Below are 27,875 nucleotides of genomic sequence, written 5' to 3' on the forward strand. Positions count from 1 at the left end.
GACGGACGGACGTCAATAATAAAAGATACAAATTAACAAAACAATGATCATTTATTTTTATTAAAGATAAATTAGTTAAGAGTTTAATAAAGAGTTGGCCATTAATTTTTATTAAAGACACATTAGTTTAATAAAGATTTGGTCATTAATTTTATTAAAGGCAAATTAGTTAAGAGTTTAATAAAGAGTTGATCATTAATTTTTATGAAAGATACATTAGTTAATAGTTTAGTAAAGAGTTGGCAATTAATTTTTTATTAAAGACACATTAGTTAAGAGTTTAATAAAGAGTTGATCATTAATTTTTATGAAAGATACATTAGTTAATAGTTTAGTAAAGAGTTGATCATTAATTTTTATGAAAGATACATTAGTTAAGAGTTTTAAAGAGTTGACCATTCTTGCTATAATAATTAAAAATAAAAGATGAGAAAAAAAGAAAAAATCAGTCCAATTATTTTATTCTAAACGGAGTCACTTGGGGCTGTATTTCACTCAAAGTGTATTTTACACTGATTTAGAGTTGTACAGTGCTATAAATTCTATGCTTTACGAATCTATAAGATGTTCATCGCGTGTATCAATATTATCACGTATCTCGTCCATTTTAAGAATTCTCCTTAACCTGCAAGCCTATATAGTTGTCCAAAATCATTGATCACATTTCCCGCCAATTATAGACGTTGCCCCCCCCCCCCTACGAACGCCACACGCACAAAGCAATCCAGTTTTCCAAGGGCATCCTATAGACTATGTTATTGATCAAAATGGCTCGATATTAATGTTTTACTAATCTATAAGTTGACCATCAAGACCAATTTCGAACCACATGGTTTTTGTTCCCAAAAGTTTATTTTGCCCCCCGCCGCCCCATGGAGATGTATGGTGATATAAATTGGTGTTTTACTAATCTATAAGATGATATCATTAAATTATATAATTATTACCGTATCACATTTCCCGTCATTTAAACAGTTAGAAGAGGGTAAAATGATAATCAATTTCCATCCGATTTAAGACATTGGAACCACTCCACCATAATCCCCCCGCCCCCGTATCTCGGAAATGCCCCCCTCTAATATCTGATCACCACCCAGAATCGAAATTTAAGCAAAAAACTTCTGTAGAAAGCCATGGTCTCATAAATTCTCTTCTCTGGTTGCGATCCGATCCCTTCACACCCCCCCCCCCTCCAAGAGCCACTTTATTATACAGACCATTTATCACATTTCCACCCAATTTAAGACATTGAACCCACCCCACCCCAATCGCCAATCTCGTATCTCCGGAAAAGCACCCACAAAAATCTGATCACCACCCAAAATAGAAATCTAAGCAAATAGAATAAAAAAATTGGACTCATAAATTCTCCTCTTTGCCAGACTCCCGTTGTCAGTGATGCAGGACGTAGGGCCTGACAAGGACAGCTGTCTAGTCGTTCGGATGGGACGAAAAACCGAGGTCCGGTGTACACATTGGCGTGCACGTAAAAGATCCCTTGACAGTTGGAATTCGATATAAGAGTAGGCCGTTGTGCCGCTGTCCGGGCACAATTTCCCCCATAGAACACTGTATGGCGTATGCCCGTCTTCATTAGCCCAGTTCGGAGCAGAACAGTAGTACGTTAAACCCCATTTCATTTCATTTTTCTTGCCAGACTGACAAGGGGCAATCACACCGGAAAATCTCCTGCCCTCCAGGTTAGTAAACAGAGCCTTGTTTCTCGAAATCTTAACTAAAGATAAAATCCAAATTTTAGTAGATACTCTCATTTTGATTGAGTAAGCACTAAAATCAATCTAATATTATCCAATCAAATTCCTAAAATTTGGATTTTATCTTACTTAAAATTTCGTTAAAACAGGGCCCTGGGGTCTTATCCACTGATCCACGGCTTCCGGTGCTATTGTGGAGAAGGGTGTCGTGCACGAATCACTTCTCATATTTGAGGAGTTCACTTGTCTGCTAGCTTTTTGTAAATTTTTAAACATCTAGATGATAAATTGTAATGTAAGGTAGACCATGGACCAAAACTGTTATTGTTTACAAAAATAGTCAGGTGGCGTCATTTCAACTATTTTCCTTTTGTAAAAACGGAAATTTAATGCATTTCTATAGCATGACTCAATGAATTAGGACCGTTATTGTTGTACAACTTGTGAGCTATCGTATCCAATCCCTGTCTATTATTTTTTTTAAACGTATGCTGGTTATTAGAAATCGGGTTGAACTAAACCTTAAACTCAGTCGAAGCCTACTGTTTAAATATTTACATCAAATTCTGCTGTATTGTATTGTATTGGCGAGTGATGTAAGTGATCCACCCTTACTGAACAATGCCGAGACATTTGTTATACAAACAAAGCGTATGTGAGTGCGAGACATTCAGTAATATATTGATATTACACGAGTGAGTTAGCGCAAGTGCTTTTTTTATATTACGTATGTCTTAAACAAGACCATTATTAAACAACTTAAAATATAGACACTATCCAGCACATGCATTTCAATGAAATACGTCACGAGGTTCCAATATTTCAACTAGTATAAATAATATACGCTTGGCACATTGCCCGTGCCATTGAAATAATGATACACCAACATCAAAGGATGACGTCACATCTGTATTTTAAGGTGTGGTATATTGGGTCTGTATTTTAAGGTGTGGTATATTGGGTCTGTATTTTAAGGTGTGGTATATTGGGTCTGTATTTCTTTACTAATCTAGAACTATAAGAAGATATAGAAGAGGACACGTGGATCCTTAAATGTTTTGATATTGTGCCATTTTCGAAGAAGGTCTTGATCACTACCCCCTTCCCCCGACCCCTCTCGCTACGCCCCTGCTATGCCATACTTATCCTTTACGGGAAATCGTAAGTACATTCTAGTAATTCTACTGGTATGTTTGTTTAATTTGTTTCATCTCTGTAGGCCAGGGCCCTGTTTCACAAAACCTTAAACTAAAATCACTAAACAAAGATTTTAACGAAAATCAAATGGAAATTTAAAATTTTATGTGTTTCACGAAGATCGATTGTAACTTAAAATGCAATTTTAATAGAAAATCATTATAATTTAGTAAGATAGATAAGCATTATCCAATAAGGAGTGTGTGTATTTGGTATTTTCAAAGTATTGCTGAAAGGGCCCATGGGACTGACATTTCAAATGTAGGCATAGGAACATTGGCTATTTCGTGCATTAGTTTAAAAGTTATTAAATACTTTTAAAATTCGACAATAATTTACAGTCTAGATTAATCGTTTGAGTCAAAAATATCACATGTTTGTGACAATTCTCAATAGTTTCTGTTATCCAAAATACCATAAAACTACGAAATTTAGTATATCGATACACATTATTTCCATTGAAGCCTGCGAGTAAATCAAATACCAAGGTCACGAAATCGAATGCAAGTTCAAGGCCAACCGAACGATACATTTCAGACATTTCGGACCTAAAGAAAGACCTGAAATAGGTAGATTTAGCTCTTGTATAGTGTATGTTTAATTTATTTTAGAAACTTGGTACCATGGGGTATAACTTTTGAAATATCTGTTTATGACTTTAAATATCACAATCATTAAACATACATTATGCAAGAGCTAAATCTGTCTATTGCAGGTCTTTAGGCCTGAAATGTATTCTAAATTATTAATTAGACATTAATTAACATATCCAGTCCATAATCAATTCCCCATGACATCGGATTTCTCCAATATTAAATAGATTAGAACAGTTCGGCCATATTTTGATTTAAGCTAAAAATGGAAGAGCGAGACTTAGCTTCGAACAACCAGAACGGTGGTTGAAATTATTGCACACCTTCATCAAAGGCTAATATCTTCGCTCGCAATAGAGTAATTTGAATGGAATTTTCAAATTATTCATTTTACATAATCTATATTCGAACTATAGCAAGAATGGTTAGCTCTTATCTAAATCTTACATAATGTATCTTTAATTAATTTGTTGTTTTCATTTTCAGAGTGTCAGCGATTCCGAGTAAATAGGAGAAGAAATTACCGCCCTCCTCAAAGCAGGATGGCTTCTCCACCACGAAAACACTTATCTAGACGACCTGAATCTAACACCAAAATAGCCCATGGAGCTGTTAATGAAAGTGTACCAAGAGGCAACGGTAATAGTGGGCTGTATCCAACACTCTCTTCTTGTTACAGACGTGAAAACTTGGACTATTCACCACCGGAACCTACCGCTGATTATCCCTACACGGACGATTTACCTATAAATAATATTTATCCACGGTTAAATGCCGGACAACCACGACTAAATATTGTAGAAAGTGTTATTGATAATACAGCTGTTAATGAATTAAATTCCTCGAATGGAAACATTAATATCGATGTTAAAGAGTATAAAGTGCTAAATGACAAAGGGATAAATGTAAGTGACGAGTGGAATGAGGATTTGATTCATAACAACCCTAAAAAACCATACCAAGTTGATCCTCCAACTCCTGACATCTATATTCCCGAATATGACTATCCCATGGATTTCAATAATCCTCCTCCAAAAAATACTGATGATTTTAACCAATGGATGACATGGAGAAAACAAGTCAATCGTCACATGGCATCAATGATCTTATTAAAACAAGGCAAGTTGGTTCACGTCGCTCCGTCAGAAGTCGACAGAAAGCCATTACCAAAGTCCACCATGAAATCGGTATTTGACCAAGCTAAAGTTGAAAATGAACGGAAGACATCACTGCCTGGTAAACCGTATATTATGTACGGTATTCCACGTGTAAAGTTATTAGGGTAGACTTTCATGTTCTATTAGTGCTTACAAGACTTTTACTGTTAGATATGTTGATAATTCTATTTATTTTAATCTTATATGATAGTGACTATTGGATGTATTAGGGGATTAATGGTTTAAACACTAGTTGATGTGTTGTTGTGCTTATGGTTTAGTAAAATACTAAAATACTAACGCGTCTTGGGTCATAATGATCTCACGACATGCCTAATGGACAATAACACCCCTCTAAATGCGAAGCAGGAAGTGTTTGATCTTCTAATACTACTTTTAGAAGCTATAAATGAATTTTACATTCCCACATTTTAACTGGAAGTATACTAGCGCTACGTACACGTGTCCATCTACAGGGAAACAAGAAAACGCTGTCGAAAACCGATTGCGTTGAGCGGGGTTTTCTAGAGTTCGTGAACGCAGTACAGAACAGATTTTTAGGTTTGACAAATTGCCGCGATTGTCCTTGGATTATCATAAGGAAACCCTATTGAAATTCCATTCTCACAGTCAAAGATTAGTTGGAATATTTCATGTCTCTTTGTTCTGATGTAGAGAAGATTGGGAAAACCGAGTTCGGAGAAATGCTTACAACCTATGGAAAGGTCTGTAAATCGGTAGTCTGTGGGATGTGGTAAAAGTGCAATATCCCCGATTTCACCCCTTTAGCTCGACGTATTTAATTATCATCAGACATGCCTTATTGTTTTTGTATAGACCGTTCATCTAGATATCATCATTAACCCTTGTACAACACAACCAAACTATTTAAATTGTTTTGCATTTCAGAACATCTATGAACACAGGCCCATAGCTAGCGGGGGCGGTGTGTTTGTGTGTGGGGCGGGGATGCAGGGCACCTGTCCCCCTGGAAAAAATCGGCGACCCGATGGGCGTCGATAGCGCCCTTTCCATTGGACGCAATACGAAGGTGCCCAACAGTGCGTCCAACCAATGCCTCTTAGTTTTATGGGCGCCTTGCTAGTGTCGTTATATCTGAGGCGCCCCACCCCCAAATGGCGAGGTGGGGGCGAGTGGCTAGCACGTGCGTGCTGTCATTGGGTCAACTGGCGTGGTTTCGAATCCCCGGTTGTAGGGTAGCCTGTCCAACCTCTTGGGTTTTTTCCGGGTCTCTCGATTTCCTCCAACTGCTAAAAAAACCCATGCGCAAGCAAATTATTGAAATAAAATTGAAGCACATGTTTGGCCCGAAATGACCTAGTTAGTGTCGAGTGGACGTTAACTCCCCCCTTTCTCTCTCTCTCCCTCTCCCTCTCTCTCCCCCTCTCTCTATTTAGAACACTCTGTACATATAATATGGAAGGGTATCACTGCCAATATTACATGCTCTGCAAAAATGTCTTTTCGAGTGATTATATGTAAAAAAGTACAATGCACAAAGTCCTTAATACCGGTAATGATAAAGACAGAATACCCTCTAAGGCCAAAATGGAATGTAAAACGTCAAAAGTAATGTGTCAAATGATAAATGTTTTATTGGAAAATGTTGTTTTTTCGACGTGTCAACATTTTACTTTTGCGCTCTGCCGCATCTCATTAAACACAACGACGAAATGAAATGAAATGAAATAGGTATCTTTATCAAGAAGTTCCAGCTCGTGGGTTGTTTCCGGGTCCACCGTTGCCCCCCCCCCCCACTTCTAATAAATGAAATGAAATGAAATGGGGTTTAACGTCCTACTGTTCTGCTCCTTACCTGGGCTAATGAAGACGGGCATACGCCCATACAGTGAGCTATGAGGGAAATTTTGCCCGGGCAGCGGCGCTACGGCCTACTCTTATATCGAATTCCAACTGTCATGGGATCTTTTACGTGCATTCCAATGTATACACGAGACCTTGGTTTTTCGCACTAAGAAGAACAATGACATGGTTATTGAATGAGATGAACCCGAGACCCCTGATCTGTGTGCTTAATGTTCAAGCTAGGAAGCTGTGAAAATTTCAACTTGCTAGATTCAGTCAAAATGGAGATATGAACTCAATACATGTATAAATATGGAAAATTTGACCAAAAACCATTTCTGAGGCGTCAAAGTGTCATGTATGTAAAGCTCTGTATTGAAGTATATTAATGCCAGGAAGCTGTAATTTGGAGACCTAGCGTGTAGGGCCGCAAACATGGCTGGACTTTTGACCAAAAAAACACCCGATTTTCATCTGTAATGCATCCCCGGGGGTCCGAATTTCTGTATTCTTGAAGTATATCGACCACAGGAAGTGGGTGAAATTGAGCTCTATTTCACCCAAAGGCCTCTGGGCAGATCTTGATTCGCAGGGGTCGATTTATGGGGGGGGGGGAGCCCCCTTTCTGGGGCCCTTCCCCCTTTCCTGAAATTTGACCAAATTCAACCGAAACCGGAAGTGTGAAAGGCCTGAAATTTGGGGCCGGGGCCCAGAACGATCCCACGAAGTAGAACCCGTAGTTCAAAGCCCCAACCTTGGTCCCTTGGTGCTCTACTGTCCTCAAACGTCCTATTTCAATAATTATTCCAATTTTTTTCAGATGTTCCGGGAATGAATGTGCTTTTCTTTCAACATATTTGGAATTTCGTATTAAGACCCGTATTTTAGCATTGAATACCCCCCCCACACACATACATACTATATACACACACACACACCCACCCACACTGACAGGTGCGTGTAAATGTGAACGTATAAAAATGAATTTACAAAATTGATAACAAATTTTCAAAGTTGTTTTCAAAATTGAAAAAAAACCCAACAAATTTACAAAATTGAAAACAAATTTACAAAATTGAAAACAAAATTTACAAAATTGAAAACAAAATTTACAAAATTGAAAACAAAATTTACAAAATTGAAAATAAATTTACAAAATTGAAAACAAACTTACAAAATTAAAAAATCTTTCTACAAAAGTAAAAAATCATTCTACAAAATTAAAAAATAATTCTACAAAATTAAAAAATCATTCTACAAAAGTAAAAAAAATAATTCTACAAAATTAAACATTATTCTACAAAATGAAAAATAAATTAACAAAAATGATGGTTTCTAATAGACTGATAAACAATCCTAGCTGCAGTGTTTTGTACTAGCTGTAATTTATTAATAAGTTTTTGATTGATACCCGAGGCTGTTACAGTAGTGAGATCAACGCTATTCTTTGTTTATCAACGAATTAATTTTAAAGATCGGTCTTTTAACTTTTAATTGTCTAAATAATAACTGTTCCCCACAATATCTTAATGAACTTTTAACCCCGTATAAACCAAGCAGGAACCTACGCTCTGCTGATAAAAACTTACTTCATGTTCCTACAGTAAAAACTAAAACTGGTGAATGAATTACCTAGACATGTAAAAGACTCTACTAACGTTGCTGTTTTTAAAAAAAATCTTAAAACCGAACTTTTTAAACGTGCTTTTAAACTATGAACATGTCGACATTTTAATGTTTTAGAACTATTTGTTTTATATTATATGTAATATTTTAATTGTGAAAAGCGCCGCGGAGCAGCTGTTAGCTGGAGCACTCAGCGCTATACAAAATGATTATTATTATTATTATTATTATTATGTCGTCTGCTGTATCAAATAAAATTACATGCATTTAATGGAATATAAAATTCCGATTTTTTTTACGGAAATTCACTCAGGAACACAGTCAGTTCCACTTTTTGGAAAAAAGTATAAATCCTTCTTCAGTTTGTTATCGTGCCATGGGGTGGCTATATTTACCTGAAATTGAGAGCAAAACTATGGTTAATTACCAATTTATTTGTCAAATATAATACACAGTCCAAAACAACTGAAAGTGGGATCCCGTGTTCTCCATCTTGCTATTTCCACATTTATATAGCCAACAGATGGATTACAGATCCTGGGGGGGGGGGGGCACGGTGGCTAAGTAGGTAAGACGCTGGCTCGCTAGCCTGGAGGTCGGGTGTTTGATCCCTGCTTTGGCCGAGAAAGTTCATCCAGATTTTCCGGCGTGGTTCCTCCATGTCGGTGATGCAGGGCGGAGGGCCTAACAAGAATATCTGTCTAGTCGTTCGGATGGGACGAAAAACCGAGACCCTGTGTACACATTGACGTACACGTAAAAGATTCCTTGACAGTTGGAATTCGTTATGAATAGGCCGTATTGCCGCTGTCCGGACAAAATTGCCCTTATAGCACACTGTATGGCGTATGCCCGTCTTCATTTGCCCAGTTCTGAGCAGAACAGTAGGACGTTAAACCCCATTTCATTTCATTTCATTTCTATTACAGATCTATATTTTATTTCGTTTTTTTATTGCTTTCGATGGCCCCCACTACATAAAGATCTGATCGGTTGTAGTAGGGGGGCGCGTCACTGGGTCATACGACCGACTTTTGACCCTATGACGTCAGGCATTTGATTTACCAATCAGCGTTGATGTTTCTAGTGGGATACCCATAAATCCTTGTCAAACCCTCGCTAAAGCAGACCGTTGCATTGGTTAATCCCCCACATCAACCAGAACGTAGGTTATATACCAACTCTTACAGATCCTAATGTAGTAAAGATAGGTAAAACAAAATGTTGAACTATAAGAATACGAAACGAAACGGAATCTGCGTTGCATCCTACTCATGTCGTATGTACCTTAACTACAAGTTTCCGACCTGAACATTAGCAAATTTCATCAACATGCACAAACTAGTTGTTAAAAAAAATATGATTAATTTGAATGAGAGAGAGAGATAGAGAGAGAGAGAGAGAGAGAGAGAGAGAGAGAGAGAGTTTAACGTCCACTCGACACAAACTTGGTCATTTCGGGACTAACGTATGGTTTAATTTTATTTCAATAATTCGTTAGCGCGTAGGGGTCTTGAGCAGTGGGAGGAAACCGGAGGACCCGGGGAAAACCCACGAGGTTGGACAGGTGATCCTACTCCTTGTCACGTACAACCGGAGATTCGAAACCACGCCAGTTGACTCAATGACAGGCCTTATGATACAGCGCGCACGTGCTAACCATTCGGCCATCCAACCCCCCGATTAATTTGAAATCAGCATTACTCTAGTCTCGACAGCAAGTAATATTAGTCTGGACTGAGCAGCAGCAGTCCAAATTACTATCTGTATTGTTTCACTTTGTAAGATCTGTCATTGAGTCAAATGGCTTGATTTCCAATGATTTAGTTGATGTAAATTATATTATAGTTGCCCCCACTTCGACTGCAAGACTGTAAAGTAATAATACTCTTCACCAACGAAATATGCAATGATTCAGTCTGACTGCAAGTTTGTAAATTAATATTATAGCCACGCTTTAACAACGAAAAGCTCAGTGATCCAGTCTGTACGGAAGCGTATAGGGGCCATGCAAAATTTTGTAGAAGGTCTCGAGATCCTGTGAACCTGTGATAATTTATCGAGTTCACCAGACGGAAAAGTATGAATAACGCCATTACAAAAATTCGGGGAGCGCTGCAAATCAATAAGGTTTATTCTCTAGTTGCAGCAATCCCTCCGAATATCCAGCCTATATCAGTTCACAAGGATAAATCCCACGGAATACCGAAAATATATAGGGTCCGTCTACTAATGACACCAATGCTTCAAAACAAATTGGAAAGATAGCCACGCAATGTGTGGAAAGACGCTCACGCAGCATCTATGCCTCAACAGCAGATTAACGGAAAGGCAAACCTGGATGTTGAATAAATTGAATAAGGATCTAGTATCCTTCAAGAAATCTAATCTTAATCTGTCTCTGTGACAGCAAAACTTATATTTTTGAAATTCAACACTGAATATCGAAATTCGTTAAAAACGTAAGTCTCTACCGCGTTAACAAGGTTTTCAAAGAATGGAGTGTAACTGTAACTCCGGAACGGGAGATTGCTAAGCGCTGAATATCAACAGAGTTCATGACCCAAATGCTCCACACAAAATTTAAAAAGTGAAGCCTCTGTGATGTTAACAAGGCTTTCTGGTACAAGGGTGGGTTATATCTAGGAACAGAAGGTCACAGAATGCTGAATATCCATAGGTTCCGTCCTCTCATCGTCCCATATTTGAAAAAAAAAATACAGACAAAGAGGGTAACTCTGGAACAGAAGTTTGCGGAGTACTGAAAATCGAAAAACAAAATCCGTTAAAAACTGTAGCCTCTATTGCGTTTACAGGGTTTTGGGAAAAAGGGGCGTAACTCCAGAACGATGCGGGCGATGAAAGTCGAGAGTATAAAAATACTCAAGATCTAAGGGAAAATTTACACAGGATGTCAAGATCCCGAGAATATTAACTTAAATTCTTGAGAATGTTAACACAGGATGGGAGAATCTCGAGAAACTTTTTAGGGGAGAACATCTCGAGAACATTAAGTTGGGATCTCGAGAAAGTATCACAGGAACGCAGGATCTCGAGGTCTTCTACAAAATTTTGCATGACCCCAATACGCTTCCGTAAGTCTGGTTTGCTTATAGAAATAATTATATGGACCAGCTTTATTTTATATTTGGATGACTTACCATTTGTTTTAGTGTTTTACGTCCCTTTCTCTCTTTTACCTGTAATATAAACATGATTACTGTTATTAGAGGGATACTGGAGGTTCTAGATTCCACAATGTCCCTAACTCCCAGTGATGGCCGAGAAAGTGCAACGGGGTTTTGTTTTCCGGCGTGGTTTTCTCCTGTCATTGGTGCAGGAGGACATGACAAGGTCAGCTGTCTAGTGGTTCTGATGGGACGAAAAACTGGGGTCCCGTTTACACATTGGCTTGCACGAAAAAGATTCCTTGGCAGTTGGGATTCGAAATAAGAGTAGGCTGTAGCGCCGCTGTCAAGTCAAAATTTTCCACTGTATGGCGTATGCCTGTCTTCAATAGACGAGTCGTAGCAGAACAGTAGGACGGTAAACCCCATTTTATTTCATTTCATATCCCAATGTCTTTCAAATCCAATATCAAAACGGTTTGTTGATCTTCCGCTTTCCAGCTTCGCAAAGTTAGATAAATCAAGAAGTATCTGATTACCGAGAGAACAGAGCTCGTCATTCACAGATTCATTCCTTATAAATAAACTAGATTATCCTAATGCCTTATCGTTTGGCCTTCAGAATTATCAACTTCAACACCATTAACGAATAGAAAATGCTGCAGCCAGGGATTTAACAAGCACAAAGACAAAGAAGTCACCCAGATCACATCACCCCGATACTGAACAATGATCACTGGCTCCAATTCAACAGAGGATCAAGTTCACAATATTACTTTTAACCTTCAAGGCATTACATGAACAATGACCAAAGTATATCAAAGAGCTGATCACTCCATAAAAATCTACAGACAAAAAAAACCCATGTTATATACGTCAGGGGTTTCGATTCCCCGGTTGTACGTGACAAGGAGTAGGGTCGCCTGTCCAACCTCGTGGGTTTTCTCCGGATCCTCCGGTTACCTCCCACAGCTAAAGACCCCTACGCGTAAGCGAATGATTGAAATAAAATTGAACCATGTGTTAGTCCCGAAATGACCTAGTTTGTGTCGAGTGGACGTTAAACCCATTTCTCTCACTCTCTCTCTCTCTCTATACGTCAGGCTTTATGGGCTATCCTAAGTAAAGGTCTCTTCATGACACCATACCTATCATATTTCTCTATGCTTGTCTCATTTGGCATCCCACTTTACAATGTAGCACATAGTTCTTATTTTCATATACATATCTGTATTTATTGTTATCACTTTCCCAGTCGTGCAATACGACACTAGTTCTTATTATAATACATTAATTTATTGTCATGTTGTAACCTTTACTTGAAGAATAAATAAATAAATAAATAAACTTTACCGGTGACCTTTAAATACATTTAAAGCTCAGCTTTAACGTCCACTCGACACAGAATAGGTCATTTCGGGACTAACACACGGTTCATTTTCATTTCAATAATTCTCTTGTGTGTAGGTGTCTTTAGCAGTGGGAGGAAACCGGAGAAAACGAACAACGTTGGACAGGCAACCCTACTCATTGTCACGTACAAGCGGGGAATCGAAACCACGCCAGTTGACTCAATAACACACTTTATGATACAGCGCGCACGTGCTAGCCATTCGACATCCAAATCCTCCAAAAGTTGGACGTTAAAACATAAAACATTTTTATGAAGGACTGTTTTTGTCCCAAACTTTCCAAACAAGAGTTTCTATTTTTAATAACGCAGTCGGAAGAGAACGATTAAGCCGATAGTTCAGCAAAGCTGGGGTATCACTGGCTTAAATACAGTGATGACATTTTCTTTCAATCTCATTGCAGGCTACCTCAAGATATTGTTTACACAATATGCTTACCAGTTTCATTTCATATACTTCTTTCTTGCTCCCAACTTCTATCATTTTTTTTGCAATCTGAAAAAGATTTTAATGTTAATCAAACCAACAGTGAGTCATCCCAAACACAGATGATTTAGTCATCACCATCCCGTGCCCTCGCACATGTTTGGAAGGCATAAGGAAAACCAACTTCTTGGAATATCATCAATGGGACTAGTCAGAAGATTCATACTCTGATAACAGTAACTGGGCGAGGTTTGCACAACAATTATTATATACCAAAAACAAAGTCAAATGTGTAGTAAAAATTCAAAAACAATTGCAGGAGAACATTTTGTCAGGCAATGTCGGTCCGATTTTCACAAAATTCGAACCCACCGTCATTAGGGTATTTTAAAAATCGGATAAAAATTGTGACCTCTAGAGGGGCCACAAGCTAAACACGAAATTTTGCATACAACCAGAGGTCATAATCAAGGACGTTACGGTCCAATATGCGCAAATATGAACAGGACAAAACAGATCTTTGGATTATAATCATACGTTTCAAGTTTCATCAAAATCGGATAAACAGTGTGATTTCTAGAGTGCCCACAACACTGTACACTTGGTATTACATACTTTTACATTATTTGGGTATAAGGATCGGTCATTTTGTTCAGATATTTAGGAAATTCGAACTCAACCTTCATTGATGTGTAACAGTGATATATGTAAAGGTTTTTTTTTTAAAAAATGAAATCAAATTGTGACCTCTAGCTAGTCCACAAGCTTAATATGCGATTTTTCGAACAATCAGGGGCCATAATCCCGGACGTTTTGTTCGGATATTCCCGATTATCGACAGGAACTAAGATCCCTGTGGCATCTAGAGGGTCCACAACCTTGATACCATATTTTAACACTATTTGCATACGAAGGGCGGCCATTTTGTCCGGCCGATTTGATCCGATTTTCACGAAATTCGAACTCAACCGACATTGCGTTGTAAAGGAGCTTTTTTAACGACAAGCTAAAAAAGCGATTTTTCGTTACAATCCGATAGGCGCGAATATCGACAGGAACCAAGATCTTTGTGTTATAAACATACATTTCATCAAAATCAGATGAAAATGGGGACCTCTAGATTGTCCACAACACAAGCTTAAAACGTGATTTGTTGTACAACCAGGGGCCATAATCCATGAAGTTATGGTCCGATACAGGAACTGAGATCTTTGGGGGATAAACCTATATTTCAAGTTTCGTCAAAATTGGACAAAAATCGTGACCTGTAGAGTGTGGACGGAGGGACGGACGGACAGGCGACAGCATAATACGTACGTATGAAAATATGGGCTTATACAAATAATAAACAGGAAACCAATTGATGTAGCTAAAATTTCTTGTATAGCACGTACTACACAGTTTCATGTGTGTGCCGATTAACCATTAAATGACTAGTTTACTGTAATCTGTCTAAAAACACTGACAATGATTTAACTTTACCTGCTCCATCATCTTCTGGAAAGATTCTTTACATGCACATGTGTTAAATACAGCTACAATTGCTTGCACAAACCAGGAACCACGGATCGTGTGTCGATACGAAACAAAACCTGGAAAAGATTCAATGCATACAAGCAACATTCAATCTTTGATGAGTGAGTGCAAATTAGAATGGCTTTACATTCCCATTCTCATATATATATATGATCCGTTCGAAGGATTCATTCAGTTTATAATTCATAAATACCTGGAGATGTGGCTATTGCCAGATAGTAGTCTTCATTAGATTCCACAGTAGCAGTCTGCACTTCTTCGTCTACACCACCATCTACTTGCAAGTATTCTCTACGAGCTATGTGTATGAAAAGACACACAAATATCAAAATTTTAAACCAAGGCAGTTAAGTCGCCCGCACCGCTTATAATTGTTACCATTTGTTTGACATTTTGGGATTTGAAAAACAATTCTCGACGGATAGAATTCAACAGAGTTATACGATCGCTGGCTGAAAAGTTCTCAGCCTATCTGTAAAAGATCTGTACAAAGTCGATGGTTTCCATTTATTTTTCTAGTCGCCTCCGAGGTGTATACATTTTTGCCAATGATGTTGCAAGACCTGAATGCCGTTCAGGAAGAATGTTTGTTCAGCCACCCAAAACAAAGTCGTTACAGCTGACTAGGAAAATGAGGACCGACTAGTTCTTTTTTCATTTTGCAAACATGGCTCATATTCCATGGTTACAAATCTGACACGTTTCTGATCCAAGGTCAAGAGCTTTGGCATCCATTTTGCAGAAACGTTTGTCATTCCTAATTCGATGGCGACAATGTAACCAACCCTCGCATAGAAGTGCATGCCGCGGTAGATAACTCTGCAAGAAATAGTTGACGAGTTTAACAACCCCGTCAAGTTCTAAAAACGAAATCTCCAAAAACCCTCACGCTTTTGATGACGAGGGCCAACACGCTTAATTTCGATAGTGTTCAAGCGTATTACAAATCAATATGTGGCAAGTTTCATAAAGAAATCCATACTGTAACATGTCAAGTCTTTGTACCGCATCCTTTACATTGGTAAAACTACTGGTGGATAATCACAGACAGTTGCCCATCTATAACTTGAATTAGGTTACTTGACATGTAAAGGATTTTAGTATACATTCAACATGTACGTATTGGTACATTGTTGAAATGTATCAATGGAAGACTGATAACATCATCAGGGTTGGCAGGGGCGGTTCCAGAGGAGGAGGGGGGGTTGCGACTAAAGGGGCGGGGGTCCAAACACCACCCTGCCCAGCTACATAAAAAAAGTAAATTGAATGCCTTGCATCGATGAAATTAAATCACAATATGATTCAATAATGACGTCAAACGAGGTGTTGGATTGCCCTCTATGTAATGCCTACGTAATTTTAGAGACGATGATGGCATCACGCATTGTCAACTATCAGATTCTATACACAGGAGTCTAGCAAACTTCCTCCTGCATTCATTCTTAGATCCGCCCCTGGTTGGGGGTGGGGGTGGGGGGTTACGGCAGTCAATCCTCTTCTTCTCTCTTGTCTGTTTTATGCCTTATTACAGGACTATAATTATTATCATTATGAAAAATTAAACAAAAGAAGTAACTTACTTCCCTGGCACGCTTGTATGAAGAACAATTTTGGTTTGTCTTTTAACTTCGGGCATTTGTCAGAACCAAAATAGTCTATGATATCAGTTATGTCCACAAACTCTCCATCCCTTCCTTTTACACTGCCTTCTTTACCATGACTCAAAATAAACAGAATAAAACAATCGTGCGTTTCATCTGAATTATTAATTTCTTGGCTGTATGATTTAAGCTTTTCGTGTATTTCCTGAAATTTACAAAATACACAATAAAACATGAAACATAGCACAATATGTTTTCAGGAACAGAATTGTTTTTCCATTTGACGGCTTCCAGTAGAGTCATCCACTTTCCCTGTCTTTTAATTAACGTAATAATCGGAACTTGGGTTTACTTCCTGCTGTTCTGCTCCGACTTGGCTAAAGAAGACGGACATCCACTGTACTGTGTGTTAAGGGATAGATTTTGTCCGAACGACTATGCTTAGTCATTTCATTAACGTTTACATAATCTCCATCTCCATCCGTCGCTTTGTCTCAAGTCATTTTGCGGATTCCCTAAATAGTATATGTGAAGTACTTCAATAAATATATATATATTGTACAATATTCTCTATTCGCTGTTGTAATTGGTGTTGAAATACACAACGCATCGAATATACTACTGCTGATTAAAGGTCATTTCTATGTAAACCATACATTTGTGCGAGATATAACCTAACACCAGATTACAATCCCACGTACCACTCTTAGTGCGCAAGTTACTAAATACTTAGATAAATCGCTGATGGTTCTCGATATAACAGTTTACCATTGTTACGATGATAAACAAAGTCTTGATTATCCATCATTAAAATAAATTATTCATAATCTTTGAATGGCATTTAGCGATTGAACATAATATAACACAACCCAGTTCTATGGATAACAACTACTATATTATATATACACGATGTTTCGACAAGAATTCACTGGTCGTTATCAAGCATACAAATGAGGGAAAAAAATTGTGACAGTGTTATATATAGGTATATTGAAGGTGAGATGAAGTATGTATGTTCATTCAACCTTCTTAATGTGGTGTAGGGAAAACCATGTGATACCTAAAGGTTTAATTATCAAATCACCAGTTGAACCTAGGGTTTCATGATTGTTAACTTATGGTTTCTCTTATTATTGTTCAATGTACCTATGTATAACACTGTCACAAATTTGCTTTGTACTCATTTGTATTTGTATGCTTGATAACAACCAGTGAAATGTTGAAACGTAGTGTGTACATAAAATAGTGGTGGTTGTTATCCATAGAACTGTGTTGTGTTACAAATTATTCATGGCGATCGTGTTTTAATCCATTCAAAATCGTGGCCATCGGATATATTAGAGAGTAAATGTCTAGTTCGTAATTTTAAACCATAACAAATACCCGCAATATATATATATATTCTGAGGAATAACTAGTGGCGAGAAACCCCATTTATATATACCTGATGAAACTGTATGTACCAATCCTCTAGCCCGACAGGGGATCACGGTGGCTAAGTAGGTTTCCTCTTGTCAGTGATGTAGGACGGAGGGCCTGACAAGGACAGCTGTCTAGTCGTGTGGATGGGACGAAAAACCGATGTCCCGTGTACACATTGGCGTACACGTAAAAGATCTCTTGGCAGTTGGAATTCGATATAAGAGCAGGTCGTAGTGCCGCTGCCTGGGCAAAATTCCCCCCATTGCACACTGTATGGCGTATGCCCGTCTTCATTAGCCCGGTTTAGGAGCAGAACAGTAGGACGTTAAACCCCATTCATTTCATTTCTAGCCCTACAATAGACACACTAATGTCTGTATGAACCCGCAGGACACAAGTTCCTAACTACTCACTGGAAACTTACCGAAGCTTTCAGGTCCTCTTTTTTTCCTTCTCTGACATCAAACTTCAGGTCCTTGAATAGGGCAGATACCGCCTCGGCATCTATATCCGTGCCCTTACGATAGTTGCTTGAAGTGTCGGGGTAAAAATGGTTGTTTATGATCAAACATATTCCCCGTTTTTCTTTCTTCATGGGATACACATCTCCAGTTCTCTGAAATAATAAATTCGCAATCTCTGTGGAAATAACGATGAGCCTCTATCTACTAGTAATTGCATGACGCCATTACAGACTGATAAATAACTAAGACCAGCACGATGACGTGAGAGAAAAGATCCACGGCAAGCCAGCGTCACAATATCATGGACCTAGACAGTAAACCAAAGTATCCATACAACGGTCTAGTCGTTAGGATGATGTAAAAAAAACCGAGGTCCTGTGTACACATTGGCATGCACGTAAAAGATCCCCTGGCCGTTGGAATTTGGTATATGAGTAATCCGTAGAGCCGCTGTCCGGGAAAAATTTCCCTCATAACACACTGCGTGCTCGTCTTCCTTAGCCCAGTCGGAGCAGAACAGTAGGACGTTAAACAGCATTTAATTTCATTTCAGAATACAGCGAAACAGTAAGTGTTTCACAGCAAATCTCTACAAGATATAACCCTGTAGCTTCAGGGTATGAATTTGGTGCAATCTCTACAAGATGTAACCCTGTAATATCAGGGTACGAATTTGACCCAATATCGCCTAGTAAGTATTGTGGTGCGCAATATTGTCCGGTTGGGGCTGGCAGGTCAATAGACATTGTTTTATTTCATTTCATTTGAAGGTTACAAACTACGCGAAATATAGAATGTCAGTTTGTTTAGACACGTTGCTTATAACTGGAACGCTGATAAACTATAATCAACATTTATTCTATAAATGCATCATCTTTGTGTATCGATTGGTTAATTGATTTTCATCGAACACTTGAACTGATAGTTTTAACAAAATTTTAATGTAGGCTATTTCTACTTACCATTTTGTCTTTTACAAATTCAATATCACATCCTGTCACACCATCCACGTCACACGGTAAAAAATCTTGAAAAAAAAATAAAACAAAGATAGCCAGTCTCAGAGTGGACATGCACATGAATCCGGAACGGAAAGGCACTGAAAGCTTATTATGGATAGGGTTCATCATTTTATGACCGGAATGCTTCTCACCAAATTTCGAAAATATCTCTTAAAAACTACAGCCTCTATCGTGTTCACAAGGCGGGATAAATCCGGAACAGAAAGACACAGAACGCTTATTGTCGATAGGGTTCATCCTCTCATGACCCCAATGATTATCACTAAACTTTCACTAAACTTGAAAAAGAATCCGTCACAAACTGTAGCCTCTATCGCGTTCACAAAGTTTTCGGAACGGAAAGGTGACACCGTGTTGAATATCGATAGGATTTGTCTTCTCCTAACCATAATGCTTCACTCCAAATTTGGAAAAAAAATCACACCAAATCACGTTCGCGAGATTTTCGGCAAAGGGGGGATAATTTCAGAAATGAAAGATTGCAACACGCTGAATATGGATAGGGTTCGTCCTCTCATGACCACAATGCTTGCAACCAAATTTTAAAACTATTCGTTACAAAATGTCGCCTCTATCGCTATAATGTTATTAAACATACTTACCGTCTGGATCTATTTCTTCATACTCATCTGCGTAACCTAAAACGATATAATTGGTTATAGTTCAGTTCACTCCAGCAAAACGCGATGCCTATATCATTATGCCAGCAATGTTAGGACAATCCATAATATATATATATATATATGTGTGTGTGGGGGTGTGTGTGTGTGACACGTGTGTAAAATAAGGGTCCTGGTGGAAATGCAAACAGTTAGAGGTTGGGGGTGACAATAACCTATGTAATGCTAAGTCTATGTAGTTGGTATTCTACTATAAGTAAAACTTGTTTGGTTTGCTGACTAAAAATGCCAGTATATTATACCTACCAGAATGTAACTAGACAAAATGAAGAATTAAAACAGTTACATGTCTAAGAACACGGACTTGACTTGAGTAAGGATTAATGTCCACTCGCACCAAAGGTAATATCGCAAACGAGAACTGGTTTTATACAATAAAGAGATGATGACCAGTACCCTTCCTATACGCTATGTTATTACATTCATTTAAAATGCCACCAGATTTCTATATTAGTAGTAGCATATTGAGACTGAAATAAAAACAAGGTCGCCGAGCATAGCTGTCCTCAAACTTTTTATGTCATCTTGAAATTTTGATGTTGTAGTGCCATAATAGTGTATAAGGTTACTACGACCGAGATGGTCAAGTTTTTCCCGATCATTTATCATGTTCGTATAGCTTAATCATGTTTTCAACGATCATCATATAATAAAGTTTGATGCATTAAATTCATTTCTAAAATTTGACATTCCATTTACCCTTTCGGCAAATATTTAAACTGCCGCGTAATGCAAGGCACGATTTATTTTTTTACAATTCATTGTTCATTACCATATACATATTTCAAATTAGCTGCGGATTGGCAATATTATTGATTGCAACATGTTCTTGTCTTCGTTTGTATATAAATTTACAAACATATGATGATGACTATCGTCATATAATTATACTCCAAACATACTGGAAACTTTCATTTCCTTATAGAAATATATTGTACATATACCATTAATTACATAATCTTAACTAATTTAAAATCATAACTAACCTGGTTCCAATCTGGACAGAGCATTGGAACATTTGCTTGTATACAGTACTTTAAGGAATTTCGAATACCCTCTTTCACCACTGTTTAAAAGAATTTTCAACATTTTCCTGGTGGCTGATTTTTTACTACCGACTAGACCCATCTCTGCTCTCTTGATTTGTTTCACATCATCATCACTGATGGCTTTATAACTATACAAACTATTCATCACATCACTATAACTGTTTTTAATTTCGTTCGTGAGGAAGGTTTTATTGCCACGGATCGTGTTGTACATGTCATCGGGTAGTCTCCCTTTTCCCACTGTGTGTTTCCCATCCTTTGTTTCATTGTCTGTAATTGAACATAAATATTTGTTTTACCTTTACAATGATTACTGTCACTGTGATCGGTGTAGTAATAATGTTATTACCATTTCGTCATATTTAAAGTATGATAAAATTTGTAATTTGTATAACAATAGCAACAAGTCGTCATATGCCATCTATGTATCTTTAAATTGGTTGTAGATGACAAACTTTAACTGAAATTATATGAACTAATACGATAATAATAAAATCATAACTAACCCGATTCTAATCGTCCAACAGTTTCGGAATAACCATTTTCATTTAATACAGCGATAAATTTTCCATAAGCGTGGTCACCAGAGTATAAAAGGATGTCCAACAGTTTAGCAGCAGCGTTGCTTTTACAACCGAATGCATGTTGCTCTTCTCTCGCTATTGCCTCTAAATCATTATCATTGAAGACACCTTTTTCAAACAATGAACTAGCAAGACCAACATGGTCATCTTTAATGTCCGGTATTAGATTAACAAAATCCGCCATTATCGTGTCATATTGGTCATCAGGAAGTTTCCCCTTTACACATGGCATTTTGCTAGAGTTTTTCTAATACAGTATAACTATTCTTTCAACATCAATGTTAACTTCACTTTATAATATTTTGTTTGATCTTTTCGTTTTCTTCGTTCTAGTCTACACCTATAAAGGAAAATATAAAACATGTAAAAATGACAAATCACTGCGACGGTGGACATGGGGGTAGGCGGGTCTTCATCAAAAAGATTTTGTGACTTTGCAACTTTAGTAATGATGATCACGGCTAGGTGGAAATTCAGTCACTTTGTTCTCGGTTCATAGTGTAACAATTTGAATAAAATTTTCAGCAAATTGCCTTTACATTATCTAGTTTTTAACTATTATAGTGAGAACTGCCAACTCGTTATCGAATCTCCCATAATGTTTCTTTAATATTAGTCTTATTCATATTTATCTATTTTGCATTTTGCTTCTTAGATGATTCCAACTGTCGTAGTGATTGCAAAATTATGTTTTTTGTGTCTTGTAGAATGAGAGTAAATGCGATACATCGAGGATACGAAATAACGACAATAATAACATGATGTTACGGCAGAATAAAGAGTCGCAGGTTTATGTTTATACTATCGTGATGTCGTGTTATTAAGGTTATGAACAGGGTGAGATTTTACGTGGCCACTATCAGCCACCATAGTCAAGGGTTCTTATACCTGCACGCCAATCTTTAACAAATTGGTACAAAATCACAAATCGAATTTAAGACACCTCAGCCAGTTGTCTAGAATTTAACTCAGGTACGACAATTTCTGACTGTTTTTTACCAGTCGGGTAGATCCCAGAGAGAGAGAGAGAGAGAGAGAGAGAGAGAGAGAGAGACCAATCCTTGATCTGTGTTAGTCAAACCATCTATAATGCGACGGTTACAGGGGCGAATCCAGGAATTTTTGCAGAAGGGGGTTTGCCAGGTTTCTAAGAAAATGTCCCCCCCCCCCGGCTTGAAATTTTTTGAGAAATACATGGTCTCTCTCGTAATTTTGGAGTATATACATACACATTGAACTTTTTAAACAGAGAAATCCAACATCCTGTTTGACGTCAATTTTTATTATGAATTTTACGATGACATTGTGATTCAATTTTATTGATGCAAAGCATTAATAGTGATATGTCTATATTATTATCTCGCGATTTGAGTGTCCATCCTGTCGCACAATCTGACGATAAAGGATAAAGCACAATTATGACACTTTTCTCATAAAAAAGGTTGTTTTACAATTTTTTTATGTAGCTGAGCAGAGGGGGGGGGGGTCCACCCCACCCCACCCCCTCTGGATCCGCGCCTGGGTTATAGTTATCTAAATGTGATGACTAATGGTTATTTCTATAGGTGTCGCCATTTTGAAGATTTAGTGACATTAATATGTTATAATAAAGATTCTAATTTGACCCACAGTGTATTACCTGAACTCATGTTGAATAACATACATTGCACACGGGAAAAATTTCCCAACTGAAAGCTGAACTCGATACGGCTTGTCTGGAAGTGATTTCTGGTTAATCACGCGGTGCGATAACAGTCAGCACAAGAGTCTATGAGTCTATAAATAGCCATCGCACGTGAAATTCTCTACACATCTATCAACTATTACAGCCGTAGTAAAAAGTCTATTGTTGACGAAAAGTTTGAAAAATTTCCGCAAAGGTGGATTTCATAAGTCGAACGGGTACGAAAACCAAAACGCCTATATGCATAATACTATAAGACCTATATACTGTAGAGGTTATCTGAGTTCTGTAAAAGGTGCTCTTGTTAATGTATTGAAGTCGTTAGCTAGTACCAGTGACAAAAAGAACTAGGCTAACAAGGATATGCCCGGTAGATAAAAATCGGGCAATGACGCCATAGTCTGATACTCCAAATATGACAACACCCACGCGTTAGAACGTGGACAGCCACCCTCCTTGGTGCCCATATAAGTACACTGTGTTGAAATCCAGGGTAGCCTCTGAGCAGCTGACCAGCCAGATAAATGAGTACCTGGCCCACTTTCCCGGTAGCTCAATACATGACTCATGCACGAAACGCTTTATAAAGAACGTGCGGGGTTTAGGTTTCTTTCGACATCATTCGGAGTTCCCAGGGGAACATCATACCCAGAGCCTCCTCGGCTAAGAGGCTAGGGTAAGGACATCATCTCGTATTCTCAGAAGGACGTTCCCACATCCTCCTCGACTGAGAGGCTAGGAAACTCCGCCACAAAACACAACCTAGGGGATAGAAAACTTATATTTAGCTTATATTTAATCTCATACCTGTGTGTGTACTTTCCTGTATATAACCTTTATATTATGGATATTGTGTTGGGTGTGGAGAGTTTTTGTTAGCGTGTCTTTTCACATCTAAAAAACTAGCGACGCATAGCGCAGCAATATAAGGCATAGTGTTACATATTGGATTTGATCATCCGTGACCAGGGTAGTGTTACATATGCTTATACACGTTTGTGGGGAAATACATTTAGGTCTATGTGTATTGTTGGATGTATAAAATCGAAATGTTTTGATCTCTTGAATTGTATTATTTAATATACACGAATAACATAATATATTGTAACTAATGAATAAAGCCAAGACATGTATGTTTTATTGAATTGGAATAGAAACTGAAAACAGATTAACACCCCCTGCAGGATATTTCATTCAAATATTGTGAAAGGGTCAGCATTAAAATGGAAATTGTCATTATGATATTAAACATTGAATCGTCCTATACTGCTATGTAGTCGTCTCAACATGTTGTTCAATGGTTACTTCTTCTAAACAAATGAAATGAAATGAAATGAGGCATAGCGTCCTACTGTTCTGCTAAACAACTCAATAGAAACAAGTAAAGTATTATAGAAGACACTTTATCTAAAGAGTACTTCATGACATGAACATTATACAACAGATTTCATGCAGTTAGTAAATGCGCTGATCTAGCTTAGCTTTTGGGGGTGGGGTGGGGGCGGTTATGGATGTATTTACAATTAGAATTTCCCAACATGGGAATTTACTGATTATATCGATGGTTTAATAGCGGAAAAGCATTTGCGATATATATTCTCAGTATGTCGAGAAGTTAGAAAACTGTCCACAAACGTGGATTTTATAAGTCGAATAGGTACGAAAACACTGCCAGAATCACTGCAAATGTCTGTCCTAAATTATGACTGGTCAACAGTCGGGTCAACCACTAATACATTACAGCGTACCAAAATCAATCAGGATTAACCAGAGCTCTAAATATGTTAACAAAAAAGTATATAATGTCAATTGAGACTGCTTTACGTCATAATGCGCGTAATGCATTATGCTCAATTAACCAGTGCAATGCAGAAAAATGAATTGTGTGACAAACGGGGCTATCCAAAATAGCTACAACGCCAATGTGAAATCTTGTTGTCATCTGTTGGACCACATACAATCTAATTAAAATATAGATCTATATTTCGTTTCGTTTTTTTATACTTTCGATGGCCTACACTACATGTAGATCTAACAAGTTATAGTGGGAGTTCACGTTCTATGACGTCAGGTACCAAGCAAGCGACATTTGACCCGATTACGTCAGTCATTCGATTAACCAATTAGCGACCGCCATGTATTTTTTTTTATCTACTTTTGCTTTGTTTTGATTTCTATTGCCGATAATGTCTACTGACAGTTCCGCGCCAAAAAGGTCAAACGCTCGATTCGACAGACCATTTGATTGGCTGACCCCTCATTTCAAGCAGAACACGAGTTAAATAACAACGTTTCCAGATCCAAGTGTAGTAAAGACAAGTAAAATCGAAATTTTGAACTATAAAAACGAAACGAAATAGGATCTGTGTTTTAATCAGATTGGACCACATAGCAAACGAACACTATTTTCACCATCTTTTAATACATTTAATCAAATCTCCGAAGTTTAGGGGAAGACACCAATCAAAGCGACCGACTGTCATGTTACGTATTGAATCTCAACAAACTGGATATCAACTTTTTCTACTAAACTAAATTATTCGTGGATTTTCTTCATTCAATATATCTAACACTAGAATAACCTGCCAAAAAAAACCTTTTCATTTCAGTGTTTTGGGGGTTGGTCCCTTTTTTTCACAAATGGAGTGATCTGTTCGGCGTAGTCACTTATTGTGGAAAATTATACTGGTTGAACTATAAAAATTTAATATCATGGCATTCCGGGACTAACATATGATACAGTTTTATTGCCGTGTGGGAATATGAGTGTACATCCATACTTTTGGTTAATTAATCAAACCCTAATATAATATCCTACACGTAAATACCTGCAGTGTAGAAATACTTCCTTACCTGATGTACAGCTCATTCTAGTTGAGACTTGAGCAGGGAATAAAAACATGGACTAGACATATTTTATCTTTAAGAAGACCGTGGTGTACCTGAACGTTTAACTCCACGAACTAAAAACAATTGAGCAGTTAGTCACTTACCTGTATCTCAGGTATGATGCTGGACTATGTCTAACCGTGTAGCTGATATTAGAAGGTTTGTGTGTACTTGGCGTTTCTATTTAAAAACTTCCCTGTATGTCGTCATAATATAATATCTATTAATAGTTAATATCCATACCCAGTTTCATATTATTGAGAAATTGCAATAATTGCATAATATTATACATACAAAACCACCTAGTAATAAAATATTTGGGAAAAAAAGTGATGCGTTTTCCATGGCGCTCAGTATAGTCCAAGTTTTACAACGTTCATTTCTAAAATGTTTTTATAATGAAGTGAAAGTAGAGCTACTCACATTTTCTTAATAATATGAAAAGGAATATATTGATATTGACTATTAATAGATATTTTATTATGACGAATGCAAGGAAGTCTTTAAATAGAAACGACAATATCAACAACGATTAATCATCTAGTTTTGGAACAATATGTTTCTGTTAAAAATAATTTGTATTTAGTTATGTGTTGCTGTGTGGTGGTATGAAGAATTGGTGAGGGGGATGTAATTCAAAATATTATACAGTTCATTTCTAAAATGTTTTATAGTTAAAATGAAAGTAGGGCTACTTGCAGTTTCTCAATAATATGAAACCGGATATTGATATTGACTATTAATAGATAGACTACCATGACGAAATACATGGAAATATTTAAATATAAATGACAATATCAGCTACGCCTACATGTTAGACACAGGTAACTATGCAACTATTCCAAACTATTCCAGGTACACCGTAGTCTTCGTAAAGATACAATATGTCTAGTTCATGGTTTAATTCCGCCCCTCATTCTGAATTAAAGATACATTATGGGAGATTCGATAACGAGTTGGCACTTCTCACTATAATAGTTAAAAACGAAATAATGTAAAGGAAATTCGCTGAAAATTTCATTCAAATTGATCCACTATGAACCGAGAACTCAGCGATTGAAATTTCCGCCTAGTCTTGATCATCATTACTAAAGTCAGTACGATAAACAGCATAGTCTCGATTATCCATTTAATCGTTAAATCGTGAAGGAAAGTTGTGCAGTAAATCGGCTCATAATCCACTAAAGATCTCAGGCTAGCGATGCCATCTTGAGTTGATTATGGTCTGGATAGGTTAACTAATGTCTAATTAATAATTTAGATAACATTTCAGGCGTAAAGAAAGGCATGCAATAGACAGATTTAGCTCTTGCATAATGTATGTTTAAGCTGTACATCAAAAAAGTAAGAAAGTATTTCTACACTGTAGGTGTATACGTGTAGGATATTATATTAGGGTTTGATTAATTAACTAAAGGTATCAATGTTCACTGTGTGTAGTTATATATAAGTTCAGGTAATACACAATGGATCAAATTTCAATCTTTATTACAACTTATAAACTTATAACGGTAAATCTCTTTGATCTTTGGGATATATTCTATGCCCAGAATAACAGGGGAATTTAGGGTTATTCTTCTGAAAGCTTTTCTTTAACCATGTTACGGATTATTCTTTCAGGTAGGTTTTTTTTTCTATAAGAAAAGTTTTTTCTTACTGGAATTCTGGGATATTCTCATTTTACGTACCTGCAAACATAAATAGTTTATAAGCAAGATAAAGTCCTAGATTTCGGTTATGCTTGGGAAGAAAGACTTCAGAAAAAAAACCTCGAAAGAAAAACCTTTCCAGTTGCTGAACTCACGTACCAGAGTGGCAGGAAAACCGCGCTGGTGATCGGTCATATCACCCCCTCCCCTC

The 27,875-nt window shown here is 37.4% G+C and overlaps 1 protein-coding gene across 1 annotated transcript; it reads right to left on the reverse strand.

Moving 5' to 3' along the window:
- Positions 1-7,660: 7,660 nt before the first annotated feature.
- On the reverse strand, positions 7,661-26,259 carry LOC126825563 (caspase-2). The gene is made up of 12 exons (XM_050555218.2): positions 26,120-26,259; positions 21,365-21,782; positions 20,796-21,128; positions 19,732-19,767; positions 19,070-19,134; positions 18,068-18,259; positions 16,201-16,426; positions 14,811-14,915; positions 14,564-14,673; positions 13,094-13,150; positions 11,277-11,315; positions 7,661-8,510 (listed from the first exon to the last, which is right to left on the reverse strand). The coding sequence occupies exons 2-12, from the start codon at positions 21,672-21,674 to the stop codon at positions 8,421-8,423; spliced, it is 1,563 nt and encodes a 520-aa protein (XP_050411175.1). The 5' UTR covers positions 21,675-21,782; positions 26,120-26,259; the 3' UTR covers positions 7,661-8,420.
- Positions 26,260-27,875: the final 1,616 nt, after the last annotated feature.

The sequence above is a fragment of the Patella vulgata genome, chromosome 6 (assembly GCF_932274485.2).
Source record: "Patella vulgata chromosome 6, xgPatVulg1.2, whole genome shotgun sequence".
Classification (NCBI taxonomy): Eukaryota; Metazoa; Mollusca; class Gastropoda; family Patellidae; genus Patella; species Patella vulgata.

Coding starts and splice junctions, on each gene's coding strand:
- LOC126825563 (XM_050555218.2), bottom strand. CDS start 21,674: ATGCCATGTGTAAAGGGGAAACTTCCTGATGACCAATATGACACGATA. Junction 21,129..21,364: donor TGTTGGACGATTAGAATCGG/GTTAGTTATGAT, acceptor GTTCAATTACAG/ACAATGAAACAAAGGATGGG. Junction 14,916..16,200: donor CATACAAGCGTGCCAGGGAA/GTAAGTTACTTC, acceptor TCATACACATAG/CTCGTAGAGAATACTTGCAA.